General features: G+C 47.6%; 1 protein-coding gene across 2 annotated transcripts in view; it reads right to left on the minus strand.

Moving 5' to 3' along the window:
- Window positions 1-22,537, minus strand: part of COG3 (component of oligomeric golgi complex 3) — a 136,500-nt gene that overhangs the window by 60,774 nt on the left and 53,189 nt on the right. For both annotated transcript variants that reach the window (XM_073580279.1, XM_073580278.1), the window contains exons 12-15: window positions 20,692-20,831; window positions 20,145-20,305; window positions 11,137-11,245; window positions 8,188-8,312 (exon numbers count right to left, since the gene is read on the minus strand). In XM_073580279.1, the coding sequence (XP_073436380.1) occupies window positions 8,188-8,312; window positions 11,137-11,245; window positions 20,145-20,305; window positions 20,692-20,831 (535 nt within the window). The remainder of the gene's footprint in view (window positions 1-8,187; window positions 8,313-11,136; window positions 11,246-20,144; window positions 20,306-20,691; window positions 20,832-22,537) is intronic.

The following is a 22,537-nucleotide window of genomic DNA, read 5'->3' on the forward strand; positions in this document are numbered from 1 at the left end:
TAAAATCTCTTTCTCTTAGCCTTTAATTGGGGGACACAGAACCGTAGGTGTTATGCTGCTGTCCACTAGGAGGCGACACTATGCATAATCTGAAAAAGATTAACTTTGGCTCCTCCTCTGCAGTATACACCCCTGGACGGCGTCAGCCTTCTCCAGTTTTGTGCAAAAGCATTAGGAGGAATATACCAGAAACATAACCATGCCTGTAAAAAAAGGCTACTATAAAACAGGCTCAAACAACAATAGGAGAACCCAACCGTAACAACGGCCCGCAAGGGCTACAGGGTGGGAGCTGTGTCCCCCAATTAAAGGCTAAGAGAAAGAGATTTTACGGTGAGTACACAAAAATCTCCTTTACTCTGTCGCCTTATTGGGGGACACAGAACCGTGGGACGTCCTAAAGCAGTCCCTGGGTGGGAAGCAGTGGACGAATATTGTGCTGACAGTCCCCTAGACTTGGGGTACTGCCGCCTGCAGGACCCATCTACCCAGGCTCGCATCCGCTGAGGACTGGGTATGCACTCTGTAGTGTTTTGTAAATGTGTGCAGGCTAGTCCAAGTGGCTGCCTTACACACTTGATGTGCTGAGGCTTGATGCCGAATGGCCCAAGAGGCCCCTACCGCCTGCGTAGAGTGTGCCGTGATACCGGCCGGAAGGGGAGAATTGTTGAGGCGGTAAGCCTCTTGAATGGTGGACTTGATCCACCTAGCAAGGGTGGCTTTGGAAGCCGGTAGGCCCTTGCGAACGCCTTCTGGAAGAAGGAAAAGTGAATCAGACTTCCGGAAGGGAGCAGTCCTAGACACGTAAATACGCAATGCCCTGACAAGGTCAAGCGTATGCAGAGCCTTCTCTACCCTATGAACGGGAGCCGGGCAAAGAGACGGTAGTGATATTTCCTCATTCGGGTGGAAGCTGGACACGACCTTCGGAAAGAAGGATGGTACTGTACGGAGAACCACCTTGTCCTGATGAAAAACCAGGAAGGGTTGTCTGCAGGAAAGAGCTGTTCAGACACCCTGCGTAGCGAGGTGATTGCCACCAGGAAAACCACTTTCTGTGATAGAAAGCGGAGTGAGACCACCCTAAGGGGTTCAAAAGGAGGTGACTGTAGTGCTGTCAAGACCAGATTGAGGTCCCACGTCTCCAACGGACGTTTGTAGGGGGGAACCAATCGGGAAACCCCTTGGAGAAAAGTCTTCACTTGCGGCTTGTTAGAAATACGCCTCTGAAAGAGCACTGAAAGCGCTGACACCTGGCTCTTCAGCGAGCCCAGGGATAGCCCGGCGTCCAGGCCTGACTGAAGGAACCGGAGGACCTTTGGAAGAGAATAGGGAAGTGGAATCTGCCCACGAGAGTCGCACCATGTGAAGAAAACCTTCCAGGTACGATAGTAAATCCTGGCTGAAGTTGGCTTTCGAGCCCTGATCATGGTCTTAACAACGTCCGGTGAAAAAAACCTGCTTGGGTCAAAACCCAGGTCTCAATGGCCACGCCGTCAAATTGAGAGCCCCTGAGTTCTGGTGGAAGAACGGGCCTTGTGACAGGAGGTCGGGACGTGTGGGGAGACGCCAGGGAGCGTCTGCTGTGAGTTGCACGACGTCGGCGTACCATGTACGCCTGGGCCAGTCTGGAGCGATCAGAATGGTGGGAACACCCTCTTGTTTGATCTTCCTCAGGACTCTGGAGATCAGGGGGAGGGGTGGAAAAATGTACAGAAGCTGGAACTGGGTCCAGTCCTGAACCAGGGCATCTGCTCCGAGCGATCGCGAATCGCGCGTCCTGGCCATGAAATTAGGAACCTTGGCATTGAGATGGGATGCCATCAGATCCACGTCCAGGTTCCCCCAACGATGACAGATCTGACCGAAGACTTCGGGATGGAGAGACCATTCCCCCGAGTCCATTCCTTGTCGGCTGAGATAGTCGGCTTCCCAGTTGTCCACACCCGGAATGTGGACCGCGGAGAGTACCGACCTTGCATCCTCCGCCCATTGTAGGATACGCGTTACTTCGGTCATCGCCTGGATGCTGCGGGTGCCGCCTTGATGGTTCACGTATGCCGTGGCATTGTCCGACTGTACTCTGGATATGAGAGTCTGCCAGCAAGTGATGGAAGGCTTGCAACGCCAGGAAGATGGCCCGAATTTCCAGGATGTTGATGGGCATGGTCGATTCCCTTGGTGACCACCTGCCTTGCGCTCTGTGATGTAGGTGCACCGCGCCCCAACCCATAAGGTTTGCGTCGGTGGTCAAAACCTTCCATTGACCGGAGAGAAAGGATTTTCCCCTTGCAAGCGAGGTTGGCTTGAGCCACCAGTGCAGGGACCTCCTGGTGTTTGCTGATAACCGGAACTCCCTGTCGAGGGAGAACGGATTCCTGTCCCAGGACTTGAGGATGGCCAGTTGAAGGGGTCTGAGGTGAAACTGGGCAAATGGTACCGCCTCCATTGCTGCTGTCATCCTGCCAAGTACTCTCATGGCATACCGGAGAGATCTGGGGGACTTGCGGAGGAGTGTGTGAACTCCTAGACGGAGAGCCAGTGCCTTGTCCCTGGGGAGGATCACCAGACCCTTGGAGGTGTCGAATAGCATCCCCAGGAAGGTCAGAGACTGACTCGGGGTAGTCGAGGACTTCCGTAAATTGACTAACCATCCCAGGCGCGTCAGAGTGTCGATCGTGATCGAGACGTTGACCTCGCAGTCCTTGAGGGTGGGGGCCTTGATGAGAAGGACGTCCAGGTATAGAACGACTACTATGCCTCTGGAGTGCAGAACATCCATGGTAGCTGCCATGACCTTTGTAAATGTTCTGGGGGCCGTGGCCAGACCGAACGGGAGGGCCACAAACTGGTATTGGTCTTGGTTGATTGCGAATCTGAGAAACCTCTGATGGGCGGGAGCAATCGATATATGCAGGTATGCATCCTGTATGTCTATGGAGGCAAGATATTCTCCTTTTTCCATAGACGCAACGATTGACCGGAGGGATTCCATGCGGAAGTGACGAACTCGAACGTACTTGTTGAGTTGCTTGAGGTCTAGTATGGGTCGGACGCTGCCTCCCTTCTTGGGCACCACGAACAGGTTGGAATAGAACCCTCGGAAGCGCTCTTCTGCTGGGACTGGCACTATGACTCCTGCTCGCAGGAGGGAAGAAACCGCTTGACGGAAGGCCTGAGCTTTGAGCGGGGATTTTGGAGGGACAGAGGGAAAAAACCTGTGAGGTGGGCTGGTAGTAAACTCGATTTTGTCTCCTGAAGACACTATTTCCTTGACCCACTTGTCTTCTGTAATAGGCAGCCAGACCTGCTGAAAGAGTAGCAGTCGTCCGCCTACAAGTGGGGTGTCTTCCAGAGGGCATGAGTCAGGACGCGGGAAAAGTCTGAGGTTTTCCTCCTTTAGGTTTTGCCTGGCTTGCCTTTGATTGCCAGTTCCTGTCCGGCCTTTGTGCCGCACGTGTGTTGTCCCTGCGGGGGGAACGATTACGGCTTTGTGCTGGGCGTGAGACGGACCAGCCCGAAGAATTCCGAAAGGATCGGAAACGAGATTGATTACGCCTTTTAAACGTGCGTTTTGGTCTTAGTTGAGGGAGGGAAGTACTTTTGCCCCCGGTAGCATTGGATATCATTGTATCAAGCTTTTCACCGAAAAGACGGCCACTGAAGTACGGGAGATTTGTTAGGGACTTTTTTGAGGCCGCATCCGCTTTCCATTCTCTTAGGCTAGTTTCACACTTGCTTTTTTTTGCAGCGCGTTTTTCCCGTAAAAAAACGCATTGAAAAAACGCATACAAAAGCATACAACTGCTGCGTTTTTTTCAAGCATTTTTATGAGCATGCATGAAAAAAACGCAGCGTTTTTATGCGTTTGTATGCGTTTTTAGTGCGTTTTTACCGCGTTTGCGTTTTTTTCCAACATTAGGTGGCCCCTCACACTAACCCAAACCATGACTTTACTAACCCTAACCCTTAACCAAATCATACTTAACCCTAACCCAAACCCTAAACCCTAACTAACCCTAACCCTGACCCTAACCCTAACCCTGACCCTAACCCTTAACAAAACCATACTTAACCCTAACCCTGACCCTAACCCTAATCCTGACCCTAACCCTGACCCTTAACAAAACCATACTTAACCCTAACCCTGACCCTAACCCTAACCCTAACCCTGACCCTAACCCTTAACCAAACCATACTTAACCCTAATCCTGACCCTAACCCTGACCCTAACCCTTAACCAAACCATACTTAACCCTAACCCTGACCCCAACCCTAACCCTGACCCTGACCCTAACCCCCCTTAACTAACCCTAACTCTAACCCAAACCCCTAAATTCCATGGTTAAAAAAAAAAACGCATATGCAAAAAAACGCATACATGAGCATGCCAGTGCACACATATGCGCATCCATAGGCTATAATGGCCATTTTTAGCGCAAAACGTGCGCATATGTGCGCATGCGCTTTTTTGCAGGGCCAAAAAATGCAACATGCTGCGTCTGAAAAATACAAACGCACACCCCAAAAAAACGCAGCGCATGAAAATCGCATACATGCGCTTACAAGCGCGCAGGTATGCGCACCCATGTTAAATATAGGGGAAAAAAACGCATGCGCACATATGCGTTTTTTTCCAGCGCTAAAAAACGGAAATGTGAAACCAGCTTAAGCCAGAGAATACGCCGGATTGTAATGGCGTTTGATGCTATTCCCGCTATTCCTCTTGCAGAGTCCAACGGACCAAGTAATCTGCCACCACTGCAATTTGCACCGCCTGGTCCGCCAGCTGAGGATTTGAAGCTTGAAGGCCCTTTTGCAATAGAGCAGCCGAAGCCATGATGGCCTTGGCTGCCCAAACTGAAGCAAATGCGGGAGCCAAAGAGGCACCTGCCGCTTCAAAGATTGAACGAGCCATGCGTTCGACTTGTCTGTCTGCCGTGTCCTTGAGGGTTGAACTGTCCGGCAGCGAGAGAAGCGTTTGTGCTGCCAGCCTAGAGACTGGAGGGTCCACTTCAGGCGGATCTGTCCAATGCTTGGTGTCTTTCTGTGGAAAGGGGTATTTTGCTTCCAAATACTTGCGATTGGCGAATTTTTTCTCAGGCTGCGAAAAATGCTTAGAAAGGATTTTTTTAAATTCCGGGTGATTAGGGAAGACCTTCGATGGTTTCTGAACACTTTCAAAGGAAATCTTGTGTTCTGGTGCTTCCGGGGTTGGATCTGAAATGTCCAGCACCCGAAGGATGGAAGAGACGATATCCTCAACTATCGCAGTATTGCTAGGGGGACAAGGGAGCAAAGTGTTCTCTGTTTCGTTATCTGAATTGGAGTCACATATGCCCTCCGAGTCCTGCGCATCGCTAAGGAGCTCCCTAGCGGGCGAACTAGAGCGGAGGTTTCCCGTGGTCTGGGATCGTTGTGGAGATCCGCATTGTCCTTCTCTATCGGGGGACGGCCTCGGTGACCTGAGGCCACTGTCTTTCCCTGGAGGGGGAAGACCTATTGCTATGTGAGGACGCAGCTGAACGCGACCTGTGGGTCCGCTTACGCCTCGAACTGTCGGAAGCGCCCTGATCATGAGACCGGACGTCCCTTTGCTGGGTAACGTTCATAGCCGAGACATGACCCTGCAGAGCCTGCAGTAATGTGGAGGTCAGGTTATCTATAGACTGTGTCATAGACTGCGACATCTGAGTTGCCCATTCCGGCACAGTAGCGGTCGCTCCGGTTTTTTGGGTACAGTCCAGGCAGTGCGGATACGTGCTGCCGCTGGGGAGAGTGACTTTGCACGCTGTGCTGACTACATAAAAGCAGTCTTGCCTGGTTCTTTTCCTTGAGCCCGACATAGTACCTAGGCTGATTAATAGAGGCCCTACAGGGGTATCTACGCAGAGGAAAAAGGAGTAGGAGAGCGCTATATGGTAAAGGAATTCACAGCTGAGTACCAAGGACCCAGCTGTGATCTTACCCCACCAATGCTCCCCTTAGGTCCAGCGCTGATAAGCCCCACATCCTGTGCCCCCCGGAGACTCTGTGCTGCCTTCCTCCAGGTGCAGCAAGATGGCCACCGGATTCTGAGGTGGAGAGGGAAGGGGGCGGAGAGCTGGAAAAGGGCGCGCTGGGCCATGTAAAAGCGCGCCCTTCCTGCCTCGATCCGCCCCTTCTATGACACTGCAGTGTCATTTTCGTCATCGGGGGGGCGGGGAAAAGGCGGCGGCTTCGGCTAGGCCGAAGCCGCGATCTAAATTAGAGGCCTGATGCCCAGGAGGGCTCCAGAGCGGCGCGGTAGTCCGGGAGGGGGTCGGATTTGCACCGGACCCCCCCCCGGAATGGGCGACTGGCTAGCGGTGGGGGCAGCAGGGCTAGCGGTTCCTGTGTGGGGGGTCCCTGGAGCGCCATGGAGCCACTGCTGCTGCAGAGGCAGGGGCGCAGAAAGCCCCGTCTCTGCTGTGCCACGTCTGTCTGCACCCTCCCCCGGCCCCAGCAGGATCCCACAGCTGGTCTGGGGTCCCTGGTGCAGAATGCTGTCTGTACTCCGACCCTACCTGCGGCTTCTCAACCTAATGCCCCCTGCGGGGGATTAGGGAGGGTGCGTCTGTCACCGTCAGGGGGTCTTCATCCTTGCCTCAACCTCAACCCAGACCCTGAAGGGGGTTGGGGAAGGAGGGGGGGTCTCAACTTCGGACCAGTACCTGAGGGACTGGGGAAGGAGCGACATGGGGAACCGCCATCTCCACTTCAACTGGGCACCCCTAAAAAGAGGGCCAAGGAAGGAGCCATGCCGGGAGTCTCGCTGGAGACCCACTTTTCTTCATCTGTTCCGACGAAAGGAAAAAAAAGAAAAAAGGTGTGCCTCCTTGCGACACTAAGCAAAAACTGGAGAAGGCTGACGCCGTCCAGGGGTGTATACTGCAGAGGAGGAGCCAAAGTTAATCTTTTTCAGATTATGCATAGTGTCGCCTCCTAGTGGACAGCAGCATAACACCTACGGTTCTGTGTCCCCCAATAAGGCGAAAAGAGTAAACGTGGTGCACAAATTACAACCGGATTCTGGGGCAGATGCTGACTAATGTCAAAGGCTTCACCTAAAAGTACGCAGTCAATTTTAATGGCCTGGACAACTGCTAGCTGATCAATGACACATTATTCCTTATTAATGATGAGCGAACGTACTTAGATAACATGTTGAGCATGCTCGTGTGCTAACCGAGTGACTTCGGTGAGCTCGAATAATGTGTTAAGGTACTGTCACACTTAGCGATGTACCAGCGATCCCGACCAGCGATATGACGCGGTCAGGATCGCTGGTACATCGCTAAGTGGTCGCTAGTGAGCTGCCACACAGGCAGATCTCACTAGCGACATAGCTGGGGACGGGGATCGCTACTTACCTGTCACACCAGGCGATCCTGCGTCCTCCCGCCCGGCTCCACGCGTCGCTCGTCCTCACAGCAGGAAGCGCCACAGGAAGCTGACGACGAGAAACAGTCCTGGACGTTCTCGCGCAATCAGCGATAACCAGAGGGGGAGCCGGTCGTAGGTAAGTATCAGACACAGAGATATCGCTAGCAATATCGCTATAACGTCACTAGTTATAGCGATATTGCTAGCGAGATCTCTTAGTGTGACATGCCCTTTAGTCCCTGCGGCTGTAGGTGTCCAAGGTTGAATGAAAGCCACATGCAGGGATTGAATGTTTGCTAGTTAATGCCTGCTTATTAGGCAATCCCTGCATGTGTTGTAGCTGTCGAACAGCCGCAAGACATGCAGCCTCAGGGACTCGAACATATTATTCGAGCATGCCGAAGTCACTCGGTTAGCACACGAGTGTGCACGGACGCCTTATCTGAGCACATTCGCTCTTCACTTTTCCTGATCCATCAGTCAAGCTATAAGTCTCTCCGTGCTTCTTTGCAGACCTTGCACACTAGATTCCTCATGCTTTTCTGCAATTATTAGTGCTCTTCAGCACTTGGGACAAGTAATAGAGCAGCGCTAGGGGAAAGCCAAAAAGCAGCAAAACTCCGTGGTAAGAAAAAAAAAAACTTTTCTCAGTTATCTTTTGCCAATAAATATCAGCGCTCCTGGGTTTCTCTGATACACCAACTTCTTCAGTGTCCCTAGCCAAATGTCTAGAGCTTCTTGTATGTTTACAATGTCACTCCAATAATTTAGTGTCCAACTTACATCAATGCATCTGTACAACTTGGAGAGACACACAAGGGTCCTTCTTACTGTTGGGTACCACATGCCATGCAGATCAGCAGGCGATACTGTGTCCTGTGCTCGAAGACCTAGAGATTCTGATGAGCCTAGAAGAAGTCAAACATTACTGTTACGTACAAGAAATATTAAAGATGTGAAAACCTCTTAAAAAGGGGCAACCACACTCACAAGCTAAAAAGGCAAAGTGAAACTTTAGATATTCAGTCCAAGCATTTAGGTTATGAAGGCGAGTTCAGTAGGAACACTACCACAATAAGGACCCTTGCCCAATTCGCGCAACAAAGCAACAATGGAGCAAACGGGTAGAACAATGACAAAGGGTTATCCATAACCTGTCCCCTCTGGACATCTTTGCTCCAGCCTAGATTAACCCCATTATACATCATTTCTGGAAGACCCAATGTCTGCCCCGTCTACTCTCGACAAAGGAGTTGCACCAGGCTAATAAGTTTTTATGTATCACACTAGGACAACTTATCATTGGAGTTCTGACCGCCAACACCCCCATGATTCTGAAAATGAGTGAAGGTCGAGCCTTCTCTCTCTATGAAAATGGAGAAATCTTAAAATAGCATATGTTCATCTCTGGAAAAACTCATGTCTACTGCACCACTAGTTTGATAGCAACTCACTGTTTAAAGGGGTGGTCCGGTCTTAAGATACAAGTCTGCATTCACTCTATGTGACTGCAGATTTCTGCATCCTCACATAGCACACGGTACATAAAGAGGATTCTCCAATGCCAATGCCGGAAGAGTGACCCCAAGTACCGTATGTGATATGCATACATGCAGTCATGTGCCGGCTAGATTAAACAACACAAATATATTGCCAGAGGCTGAATACGGTTTAGTAGGAATGTGGCAGGAAAAATGCATATTTGCGGTCACATGATCGCCCACTCACGGAGAATCCTCACAGCGTGCAGTGCGCGCGTAGCGAAAATTCACAAATCTGCAGGCACAGAGCGAATACAGACTTGTAACTTAAGACTGGATAACCTCTTTAAGCAGTGAGTATTTGTACACATACAACTGTTTTGTTAAATGGAATCCATCAGTAAGATCAAACCTCCTAAGCTGTCTATACGGTCACGTAATTCATAGGAAGCTGTATAAAATGATACATTGATATCGGAGATCCAATGTCTTATTGCACAGAAATCCATGTTGTAAGTTTTGTAACTTAAAACCGGTCAATCCCTTTAACAAAAGGTTAAAAGAAGAGCAAATGAACTTTTTTTGCAATGCATACTGGCATTATGTTTATGAAAATAGGAAATTATGCCTAGAATGAAAAATGCATCCTACCTATCGTGAAACATGGTGGAGGATCCATTATGTTACATGGATACTTTCCTGTCAACCGGATTGGAGACCTTGGACATGTTACATGAACAATGATATGAGGAGTATCAGAACATTTTAGAGTGATGTGTGCTCCCAAGTCTAAGAAAACTTGGCTTTAGTCCAACAAAATGGGTCTTCCAACAGTGTCTATTTTTCTTTTTCTACCACTTTTGTGTACTTTACGAACTGTGTATTGTTTAAAACTGTGTTTCCTGTGCTGTGGTTGGAAAGGAGGCCTAATCTAAATGCAAATGAAAATCTTTGGAGAGCATCGAGTCCACTACTGGGAAAAGGAGACTGCCACTCCCAGCAGATCAATGCAAGAAGCTTACAGATAGCTGTAGAAGATGTTTGGAGGTTGCCACTGTTGCCCAAGGCTGCACAGCCAACAATTAGGGAAGGGCGTCTAAACCTGTCCATGTCATTAACTAGAATGAATATATATTATATATATATATACACACACACATATATATATATATATATATATATATATATACACACACACACATACACACACACACATATACACATTTTTATTTTATTTTTTTTAAATGGCTGCATATATGGCGATAGGTGAACTTTTTTGTTGAATGTATTATGACATGCTATTATATCTTCTATAATGGCTCATACTCACTTATTTAAAAAAAAAATATTGGTCTTTTTAACATACAATAAATTGTGTGGATAATGTTGACCACAACTCTACGTCTTGTCCACCATAAGAGACTCACGCGATCTTTGTGCAGCCAGAAGCCATTCTCATGCTCGCTTCACAATTAATTTCTTGAACACACAAACAGCAATTTACACTTGAGCTACTCCGGAAAAAAAAACAAAAAAAAACCTCCAAATGTCGTTGCCATGGAAATACCGCATCAAACATGACTCAAACCATGGTATGTTTAGCAGATAATGACAAAGTGCCTTTGTGAAGAGTTTTTCAGCCTCCCCAGGATATTGAAACTAGTGAAACGCTTTCCCCTTGTCTATGAATATTTTCTATGCTGGTATAAAGTGATCAATATCACAACACAAAGGGAAAGCCATCAAGTAGATAAATTCAAGGATCCAAGCTCCAGGAAAGTGGTCTTAAAAACAGCATAAATCAATTTCAATTTTCCCTGTGTACGAAAAATAAAGGAAATGAAGAAAACCATGACCAGAAGCAAAAGCAGATGTGCCTTTAGAGATATTTATACTAAATAGTACCTGTAAGTGGGACAAAAGTGTGCAGCTTAGGTTGGTTTTTATTCCTGCTGTCCTGGACTACGGTTTGTTTGTTTTTTTGAGAGGGGGGTAAATCCACCATAGGGATATAGGTCTTTTATTTGGTACTAGACTTATGGAATTGACCAAGGGGACAGTACTCTTAGCATGATAATGTACAGCAGCATAAAGAAAAGCCTCCAGAGAACCTGGTGAGACACTAATCATTCAAGATCTGTTTTAATGCTGTTATAGTAAGTGCACAGTCTTTAATTATCAGGACCCAGAAAACCCAAGTAAGAATGACATTAAGAAACATATGAACATTCCGTTGCAGTGGAAAACGTACCACTTTTGATGAGATTATTGGCTTCTGCATCCTGTAGATGAACATCAGAAAACGAAGCGTCCGGTGACTGCAGCCTCTTCTGTTCCTCCTTCAGACTCTGTGCAATTTGCTGTGTATATAAGATTACTTTAAAATCTAAAAAGTGGAAGTGAAGCATTTATCACAACTCACTAGATTTGACAGAACAAAACGGCTTTTCTGAATATACAACCATATACAAATGCAATCATTGTTAGGCTCTTCAGAGGTCTACATTTCGGGAAATGCAAATGTCGACTTGTGGCTGCGCAACACAAAATCACGCCGTTGTGCAGCTAAAAACAAGATTTTGGGTAATGAACGTAAAATCTTTCTCTAAGCCTTCACTGAGGGGACACAGGAAACCATGGGACACCCTAAAAGCAGAGGCATGATGACAAACCACCCAGAAAGTCCTGACTCCATGTGTGGAGTGTTCAGTTACCCTGCTGAGCTAAGAGAGACACTATATGTAACTAACAGATTAAAGCTGCATGCTGAAACACTTTCATTTGAAAGTTACATATAGAGTGGCTCTCTTAGCTTGCACCTGTTCATATTTGTCTGTTTGTAAGGGACGGTCAGTCTTTGGATATTTTTGATACACATCTTCTGATTGAGCACTGCACCCAGCAGCCTATGGTGATTTTAAATAGAGCTTGATCGTACCTGCCAATTTAATTGTAGACTTTTAGCCCAGGAGAGGTATCTTGTTAGGTCATGGTCCCAAAACCGCGGTACGTCTTATTGCTGGATATTGGTCTTCCATGATTTGGCCAATTTATGGGCTAAATACCTTCATATTTTAACTTATGCTCTACAGCAGTATTGTAGTTCTGATTTCATAAATTCCATGTTTGCATAATATAGCATTTCAAGGTGCAGCTTTTGTTTGTTGGAGCTATTAGGATGACTGCAACGTCATCCATATTGATCTTCTTGAGAAGCTTGGGAGTTAAAAGGGGGAGGGACAGTTAAGGGAAGCTGAACTGATGAATTGAGCCCAGGATATAGCCAGAACGTGTGAACCGATTGCTAGGTGATCATGAGAGCTGGACACAAACTGTGGAATCTTGTTGCTCATTCTGGATGCCATCAAGTTGACGTCGGTGGTGCCCCACCATTGACAAATCTGGGAGAAGACAGTCAGATTTAGAGACCACTCACCCACAGAGAGATCCTCGCAACTGAGGAAATCAGTGGCCCAGTTGTCCAACCCCAGGGATGTGTATTGCGGAGAAAGCAGGGATGTACGGATCAGCCCAAAATCAGGAAGCGGGATACCTCTGACATGACTGGTCGACACAGTGTTCTGCTCTTGTGGTTGGTGTACGTTATCGCTGTGAGCTCCCAAAAGATAACTCTCCAACCCAGGAGACTGGCATCTGTCCTTTCACCGTACCAGAAGAAAGGATGTCCTTTGACGGATGAGGGAAGAGGAACTCCAAGTCCGGGATTGTTATACCCGAGAGGAAGAACAATGGGCCTTTCCAGGGATGCAATCAACTTGTTCAAATGGGAAAGAAGAGTTAGCTCAAGAGGACGCATGTGGACTTGAGCAAATGAAACGGCTTCCATTGCCACCACCATTGTGCCCAACATGCTGACACAGAAAAAAAAGTGCAGGGAAATAGCTCCCTGACAGATTGAATACAGAGAAGGAGGGCAGAGACTTTTTCCTTGGGAAAAAAATACCCTTGCTCAAACAGTTTTGAAATCCACATCTAGGAATACTAGGTTTTGGGGTGGGATCACAGATGAAAACTCATGAAACAGGCCTGGTAAGATGGTGACTTGATAAGAATGTCATCCAGATAAGGGATGGATATAATCACTCTGATGCGGAGTATAGCCATAAGCTTTTTAAAGAGCCTGGGAGCAGTGACTAGGCCAACAAGGAACTGGTAATTGGAGCCGTGAACCACGAAACGGAGGAATCTTTGGTGACCTGGTAAGATAGGAATGTGAAAGTAAGCATCCTGGATGTCTACCAAGTACAGGAACTCCCAGGGTTCTATAGACGCTGTCACAGAGCAGAGAGATTGAATCCTGAAGTGGTGAAGATGAACACGCCTGTTGAGACTTTTGAGGTCCAAAATGGGAAGAACAAATCCATCCTTATTCGGAACTATAAATAGGTTTGAATAGTAACCTGAAAAATGTTCCAGTACGAAAACTATGACGCCCTCTTGGCGCAGAGGTGATGGCACTGAAAAGCCCAGAAGCGAAGGAGCATTTCTTTGGTGGTCGAGACATGAAAAAAAAAAAAAGAGAGAAGAAAATGCTTTTTTTTTTTTTGACACCGGAGGAAATTACCTCACTCAGGCTGCCGTCGTCGACCACATAAAGTCAAGCTTCCCGACTAAGGAGATGGCCACCCAACCTGGAATAAATTCCAAGTGGGGGTGGCCGGTAATCCAGAAGAGAAGTGATTGGCTCTGGTTCTTGAAGACCTATGTTGCTAACCGTGGGAACGTCAGGAAGGCACTAGTTTGAAAGTATTAAGTCACGTACCGGTAATGGTATTTTTCAGAAGCCCATGACAGCACCACGGGAGAGAGGGGATCCGCCCTTCAGGAACAGGAAACCTACAGATACAAAAGGGCAGCACCTCTCCCACGCATCAGTTGGATTACAGAGCTTGAGAGGCTACCATGGTTAGTACACAGCATATAATATATACAACCTATCTATCCTATTTACCCAAAAATTTTATACCATCTCCCAGATAAGGTAAATTCGTGAAACAATCTTCTAAAGGAGTGCACCCTATATGTGAACAAGGGAGGGAACTAAGGGTGCTGTCATGGGCTTCCGAAAAATACCGGTACGTATCTTAATACTTTATTCGAACTCCCATGACTGCACCACGAGAGAATTACAGAGATGTAAAACTAATTTAGGGAGGGACTACAGCCTGCAGCACCCTAGCCCAAAGGTGAGATCTGAGGAGGCACCCATGTCTAACAGATAGTGGTTAAAAAAAGGTGGAAGGAGATGACCAGGTGGCCGCCTTACATATCTGGTCAATTGACACTCCAGATCTCTCTGCCCAAGATGATGCCATGGCACGAGTGGAATGCGCCCTCAAATTCTGGGGAGCCGGACCGCCACCTGCCGTGTAGGCAAGAGAGATAGCCTCCCTAATCCACCTTGCTAACGTGCGCTTTGATACTCTACATCCCTTCCTGGGACCTTGGAAGAATAGAAATAATGCATTCTCCTTCTTCCAAGGATCCGTGGCTGATAAATATTTAAGTAAGCATCTCTTAACATCTAACGCCTGAAGTTTTTGTTCCTTAGGATTGGTCGGATTAGGGAGGAAAGAAGGCAGAACTATCTCTTGTGTCCTGTGAAAGCGTGATGCTACTTTGGGAAGGTATGCCGGGTCCGGCCTTAGGATTACTCTATCCTGTAAGAACTCTGTGTAAGGGGGCAATCTGGAAAGTGCCTGTATGTCGCTTATTCTACGTGCGGATGTTATCGCTACCAGAAAAGCTGCCTTAAGTGATATAACCTTTAATGAGGCCGAATCTAGAGGTTCAAATGTTCTTTCTGTCATGGCTGTAAGGACTAAATTTAAGTCCCAAGGTACACATGTGTCTTTGTGTATGGGTCTCGATCTAGCCGCTGCTTTGATGAACCTCGCTACCCAATAGTTGTTGGCAATATCACATGCAAACAGGGCCCCTAAGGCTGAAACCTGTACTTTTAATGTACTTGTGGAGAGACCCAATTCGAGACCCCTCTGGAGGAATTCCAGAATTTGTTTTGTCGGAATTCTGCCCCTGACATCAAAATGAAAGGTTGACAGGAATCGCCTGCAAATTCTAGCATAGATATTTGTGGTAGTTTGTTTTCTGCTTTTCAGGAGGGTATCAATTAAATTTTTGGAGAACCCTCTATCCTTTAATAGGGTCCTCTCAAACACCACGCCGTCAAATGGAGTCCCGCTACCTGTGAGTGGCTGACTGGCCCCTGGTAGAGGAGATCCGGAAGGTTCAGCAGTACCCAGGGATCGCATACAGACATAGTCCTTAACCATGCGAACCAGGTCCTCCTAGGCCAGAAGGGGGCAATTAATATGACCCTTGCCCAATCTTCCCTGATCTTCCTTACTACCAGAGGTATTAGGTTTAATGGTGGAAAGGCATATGCTAGAGAAGTCCCATCTTATCAGGAGGGCGTCCACTGCCAGTGAATTTTCCCTGGGATTCAGAGAGCAGAACGATTTTTCTTTCCTGTTGTCTCTGGTGGCAAAGAGGTCTCCCTCCGGCTGACCCCACTTGCGGACAACCTGGTTGCAAATATCCGTGTTTAAAGCCCATTCTCCTTGCTTTAGGGCCCTGCGGCTAAGAAAGTCTGCCTTCATGTTGTCTTTTCCCCTGATGTGGAGCGCAGTTAAAGATCGAAAATTTTTCTCAACTATCTGAAGGAGACGTTCCGTTATCCGCATCAGGGCGTCGGAGCGAGTTCCACCTTGGTGGTTGACATAGGCTACTGCTACCTGGCTGTCCGAGAGTATCCTCACATGATGGCCCTGTAGGTACATAATGAGTTCTTTAACTGCCAACTCAACCGCCAACAGCTCCCTCTGGTTAGATGAGGTCTCAGCATCGGAGTCCCAATGTCCCTGTACCACTATGTCCCCCATATGGGCCCCCCAACCCAAAGGGCTAGCGTCTGTGGTTATTATGCGGGTTATCTGCGTCACCCAGGGCACCCCCGAGGATAAGTTTCCGTCATCGAGCCACCACCTAAGAGATGTAAGAGTCGAAGGGCTTAGCAATACTTGACCATGTGGGGAGACCTCTAAGGCCCTGCTATTAACTAGGACGTCTTTCTGAAGGGCCCTAGTGTGGAATTGTGCCCACTTGACTGCTGGGATACATGAGGTTAGAAAGCCTAACAGAGACATGGCCTGCCTGAGGGTCATGGAGGGTTTATCAATTGCCCGAAGAACCTGCTGCTGTATATGTTGTAATTTATCTAATGGTAACAGACACTGCTGAGTTTCTGAATTTAACAGTAAGCCTAGAAACTTCTGGACCCTTAAGGGCTGAAATCGGGATTTCTCGTTATTATCCATCCGAGGTTCTCTAATCTGGATTTAGCTCTCTCTGTCTGGGATAGACAATGGCCCACCGAATTTCCCACAATCAAAAAATCATCTAAGTATGGGACAATTAAGATATCAACTTCCCGCAAATGAGCCATAACTTCGGCCACTATCTTCGTAAATACCCGGGGTGCTGCTGAGAGACCAAAGGGAAGGGCTCTATACTGATAACGACGGACTATACCGTCTATTGAAACCGCCACTCTAAGGAACTGCTGGAAATCTGCGTGGATAGGTACATGATAGTACGCGTCTTTCAAGTCCACGACTGATATAAAACACCCTTCAAACAGCATTTTTATTGTAGAATTGATGGATTCCATTTTAAAGGTGCAATTAACCAAAAATTCATTAAGGAAACGTAAATTAATAATCGTTCTAAATGTTTTATCCGTTTTTTGGATTAGGAATAAGGGAGAGTAGAAACCTGTACCTCTTTCAGATTCCGGGACCTCTACCAGGACGTTTTTCAGGCACAGGCTCAAGACCTCCGCTTCTAAAGCAGCTTGTTCGAGGGGTGAAGATCTTGAGGGAGTTGGTTTAAAGGTATCCCGTGGAACATGACTGAAATCCAACCTGAGCCCGGTGGATATTACATTCCGCACCCAGTCACTATTGGTGATCTGTAACCATGCTGGGAGGAAGGATGACAGTCTACCCCCCACAGGAATTGCTAGTCATTGGTTCGGTCTCTTTCGTTCTCTCGACGAGCGCCTGAACATGAAGCCCGTACCTCTTCTTCTTCTATCCTCCCATCTGGGACGGTCTCTATTAGGTGAAGGATTGCGCCTTCTCCCCTGACCGAATCTCTTATTAAATGGACGTCGGTAGGATGCGGACCAAAGATTTGGGAACTTTTTCTTATCGTCCCCGGCTTTCTCAAGCAGTTCGTCCAGGACTGCTCTAAACAAATATTCCCCCTCACACGGGATAGTACAGAGTTTCGCTCTGGATTGAATGTCTCCCTGCCAGCACTTTAGCCACAGGGCTCTACGAGCCGCATTAGATAGTCCTGTTGCCCTGGCGGCCATTCTTACTGCATCAGTCTAGGCATCCGCTAGGAAGGCTGCGCCCTCCTGGATTGTTGGTAGGGCCCCAAGAATTGTCTGTCTAGACGTTCCCTGTTTAACTGCGACTCTAACTGGTCCAACAGACCATCATGGACCTGACCGTGCATGTTAATGCTACTGCTGGTCTTAAGAAACCGGCTGCCATCTCCCAGGTACTTTTAAGGAAGGTATCTGCCTTCCTATCTAAAGGATCTTTAAGGGACCCCATGTCCTCAAAGGGTAGTGAGGATCTTTTTGACACCTTCGCAATTGCAGCATCTAATTTGGGGGCCTTGTCCCAAGTGTTCACCGTCGGATCATCAAAGGGGTATCTACGCTTGAGGGCTGGTGGTAGCGACCCTCTTTTATCTGTTTTTTTCCACTCTCTGCGGATCAGATCCTGAATTTTTTCGTTCAATGGGAAGACTCTTCCTCTGCTCCAGCCCCCCGAACATGACATCCTGCATGGATAACTGAGGCTTAGGCTCCTCCACTTCCATTGTCCCTCTGACTGCTTTTACTAGCTTGTCTACTCGGTCAAGCGGCAGACAAAACCGATCAGAGTCATCTACTTCTAAGGAGGACGAGGGAGATGAAACATGGGAGCCCTTACTTCTCCTCCATTCTGCCGAGGATTCAGACTCCACAGGGTCCCCATCCCTTAAGCTTTCTGGTTGGGACAGGGATTTTAGGGTTTCCTTCAACTCTGCCCTGACTATGTCCCTTAAACTCGCAGCTACCACGGGCGACTCCTCCGCCACTGTCTGCTGGATACAGGGGGGACACAACCTTTTGGGGCATGAGTCTGGTAACAGGCATGCACAGAGTGCGCATTCCCAGTGTTTGGTTTTACTCGTAGCTTTCTTCCCCTAGAATAAAACATAGAAGGAGGCCCCGTCACTGAGTGAACATTCACGAAGATCACTTACCAGTGCCACAATTAAGTACTGGAGAATGAGGGGGATTTTTCTCAGTTGATGCTCCTGTCCGCCTAGAGGAGCCTTTATGACTGGATTGGTCACTTCGTCCTGCACGCTCCTTACTGTCACGGGACACTTTCTTCTTTTGTTTGACCTGCCGAAGGTCATCCAGGGGCGGCAGTGATGATTGTCGCTGCTGCCGCCGTTGCTGCTTCTGCTGCTGCTCCTGATCGCTCTCCATTACTGTGCGCAATAATGTGGCCAAGGCATGGCACCCATCTAGGGATCTAGGGTCCTGCCTATATACCCCTCCTCCAGACAGCAGATTTCCTCCTGCCACGCCCTTCCCCCCCCCCCCCAGCTGGCGCAGCTCCTGGCAGGTGAACCGGTGCTTACCGGCGTCTCTCTGATGGGCGCCGTCATCTGGGGTCCTTGCGCCTGCGACCCGGAAGCGCCCCCAGGCTCCGTCCCCTGACGTCACCGCGATTCCGACGTGACCAGAAGTCACGTGGGACCCAGGGGCGCTCCAGTATGCATCGCTCCCTGGCCTCAGCACCCTGCACGCGCCAGCCCCCCCCGCCACCGCGACGCCGGAGCCCCCAGGGGGCATACATACAGGCGGCGACTTCTTTTACGGAGACGGACACCCTCCGGACGCCGCTCCATGCTGCACACGCCACCGCCGTGCCACCCATCCTGGGCCACCGTGGCGTCCTCCAGGAGCTCCGCACCAGGCCGAGGTAGGAGACCCCCTCGCTACCGGCCGGCCTGGGATCTGTCTGTAGGATCCCGTCCCCTCAGGAACAGGAAACCAACTGATGCGTGGGAGAGGTGCCGCCCTTTTGTATCTGTAGGTTTCCTGTTCCTGAAGGGCGGATCCCCTGACTCCCGTGGTGCTGTCATGGGAGTCCGAATAAAGAGGGCCTTATCGTCTCTTGTCGTGAAGGGGCCCTTTTCCTGACAGTCGAGACCTCCAGAAACAGATAAAAGGAGTAAAAATATGGGATACACAGTGTGGGCTTTGGCTGGGGAAGCGAGATGATCTTTCCCACTGTAGCATCAGAAATGATCCAATCCAACTTAGCCCCGAAAAGGCTACGGCCCTGAAAGGGAAGGTTGGTGAGGAACTTTTTAGTTACAATGTTGCTTGATACCAGAGCAGAACACCCAGGGGCAATTAGAGAAATGGACAGAAGGTATTATCCTGCATGGGCAATCTGCCAGATATGGTAATTCGTCAGGGGGGCTTCAGAGAGGATTACTCTTACGGAGTAGCTTAGCCCAAGCGGAGACAGCCTTAGACACATAGGTGGCGGCAAAGGAGGGGCAGAGTGCCGTCCCACATTTAGATTTAGAAAATAGATTTTGTATACGACTCTACATGCCTTTCAGCGGGTTCCCTGAGAGGGAGATAGAGAATTTTGCTAGAAGATAAATGAGACATCAATAGTCACATTGTAGTAGAGCAAGATTGCGATCTTAAGTTTTACAGCCACAAGGTGCACTAGCTTTAATGGGGTTGTCCACTATTCTGACAACCCATTCTGATTCCCTATGTTTTTCTCGAGCAAAATAATACCCACGATGCCATTCCAGTGTAAGTTCTGGCTCTCATAATGACAATATCATGTGAACCCCGGAAGAGCAAGACCACATCACTGGCACGGCATCGGAGGTGTGTAAATGTTTTTAGTATGCTAGGGGAAAAAGAAGAGATTCAGAAGAGGTATCCAAGAAGAGGACAAGCTCTTTAGAGAGATCTATCGGCCTTTTACACATTAAACCCTTAATGGCCATGATTCTCAACTATATATTGTCAATGGTATATTTTTCTAGTCATGCTTTCATGTGTGTCATTTTTAGTAGTACTATTCTTGATAAGGTGTTTGGGACATGGCATACCTCCATCATCTCCAGTTTGTCAGGATACGCAAGATCACCAGGAGCAGGCTTATAGCCTAAGATATCAGTCTGAATGTATATGTGAGTCCGGTAGACCAGCCTCTCCTGTACGTCTTCTAGCATCTGCTTCACGACAGCAGCAAAGGCACCAAGCTGGTCAACTAAATGCAGCAAATAAAAAGAGAAAAAAAAAAAAAAAGAAAAAAAAACAATGATTATAAAAATAGCTACAGTGACGGTATAAGATACCTAGGGGTTAATGATTGGTGCACTATTGTATGTCCCGACTCCAACTGCTTAATTGGCTGCTAACAAATGGTTTTGCTTTGAAGGCAATTTTGTACCAAATGAATAAATTGCATCAGGCAAAAAAGTGGATATTTTGGAATATGCAAATAAAATGATAAACTAAAGATAATGTCCATACAGACTGGATAAATACAATTAAAAGGGGTTGTTTTTGGGACAACTATTGTAAGTAAAATAGTTAAATTCATAAAGCTGAGGACTTCCCATTAATAAAGTAAATACTAGGAGCAAGCCTTACCGTTATTTTGCACATGATCTTCAAGCATCTCAATTTTTAATATTCCACAAAGTTCAGAGAGTGTTTCTAAGTGAACGACATGGATGATGAGCGGCCGTAACACATCATAAAGCGAAAGACACAGCTTCTCCAAAAGTTCACTGTAGTAAGAAAAAAAGAAAAAAAAAAGTTGTACAATAAAAAGATAAAGAAACATGTCCAGTTTTCGAGATGTCTAGTAACCTGAAGGCTACAAGTATCTGTTCAGAGTTCTACAGGCACAGCAAAAATTTAAAAAATCCCATGTAAAAGGAACCAGTCTCCTGGACACACTACCCTTATATTAGAGCATGTGTGATGCTATCAAAGCCTAAAACATGACCCATAACATCAGCTCCCTGAACTGTCAAAAATGTATGCCATGTGAACATACTAATTAGTCTTCACTTTTAGGAAAATCTGCCACCAGATACCTCAAAGACTGCACACATTATTAAATAAAACGCCTAATGAGAAAGGTGTGCTACTTATACAGTGGGGAAAAAAAGTATTTAGTCAGTCAGCAATAGTGCAAGTTCCACCACTTAAAAAGATGAGAGGCGTCTGTAATTTACATCATAGGTAGACCTCAACTATGGGAGACAAACTGAGAAAAAAAAATCCAGAAAATCACATTGTCTGTTTTTTTTTCATTTTATTTGCATATTATGGTGGAAAATAAGTATTTGGTCAGAAACAAGCAATCAAGATTTCTGGCTCTCACAGACCTGTAACTTCTTCTTTAAGAGTCTCCTCTTTCCTCCACTCATTACCTGTAGTAATGGCACCTGTTTAAACTTGTTATCAGTATAAAAAGACACCTGTGCACACCCTCAAACAGTCTGACTCCAAACTCCACTATGGTGAAGACCAAAGAGCTGTCAAAGGACACCAGAAACAAAATTGTAGCCCTGCACCAGGCTGGGAAGACTGAATCTGCAATAGCCAACCAGCTTGGAGTGAAGAAATCAACTGTGGGAGCAATAATTAGAAAATGGAAGACATACAAGACCACTGATAATCTCCCTCGATCTGGTGCTCCACGCAAAATCCCACCCCGTGGGGTCAGAATGATCACAAGAATGGTGAGCAAAAATCCCAGAACCACGCGGGGGGACCTAGTGAATGAACTGCAGAGAGCTGGGACCAATGTAACAAGGCCTACCATAAGTAACACACTACGCCACCATGGACTCAGATCCTGCAGTGCCAGACGTGTCCCACTGCTTAAGCCTGTACATGTCCGGGCCCGTCTGAAGTTTGCTAGAGAGCATTTGGATGATCCAGAGGAGTTTTGGGAGAATGTCCTATGGTCTGATGAAACCAAACTGGAACTGTTTGGTAGAAACACAACTTGTCGTGTTTGGAGGAAAAAGAATACTGAGTTGCATCCATCAAACACCATACCTACTGTAAAGCATGGTGGTGGAAACATCATGCTTTGGGGCTGTTTCTCTGCAAAGGGGCCAGGACGACTGATCCGGGTACATGAAAGAATGAATGGGGCCATGTATCGTGAGATTTTGAGAGCAAACCTCCTTCCATCAGCAAGGGCATTGAAGATGAAACGTGGCTGGGTCTTTCAACATGACAATGATCCAAAGCACACCGCCAGGGCAACGAAGGAGTGGCTTCGTAAGAAGCATTTCAAGGTCCTGGAGTGGCCTAGCCAGTCTCCAGATCTCAACCCTATAGAAAACCTTTGGAGGGAGTTGAAAGTCCGTGTTGCCAAGCGAAAAGCCAAAAACATCACTGCTCTAGAGGAGATCTGCATGGAGGAATGGGCCAACATACCAACAACAGTGTGTGGCAACCTTGTGAAGACTTA

This window comes from Dendrobates tinctorius, unplaced genomic scaffold, assembly GCF_039654945.1.
Source record: "Dendrobates tinctorius isolate UK_male_01 unplaced genomic scaffold, ASM3965494v1 ptg000064l, whole genome shotgun sequence".
NCBI classification, from domain to species: Eukaryota; Metazoa; Chordata; class Amphibia; order Anura; family Dendrobatidae; genus Dendrobates; species Dendrobates tinctorius.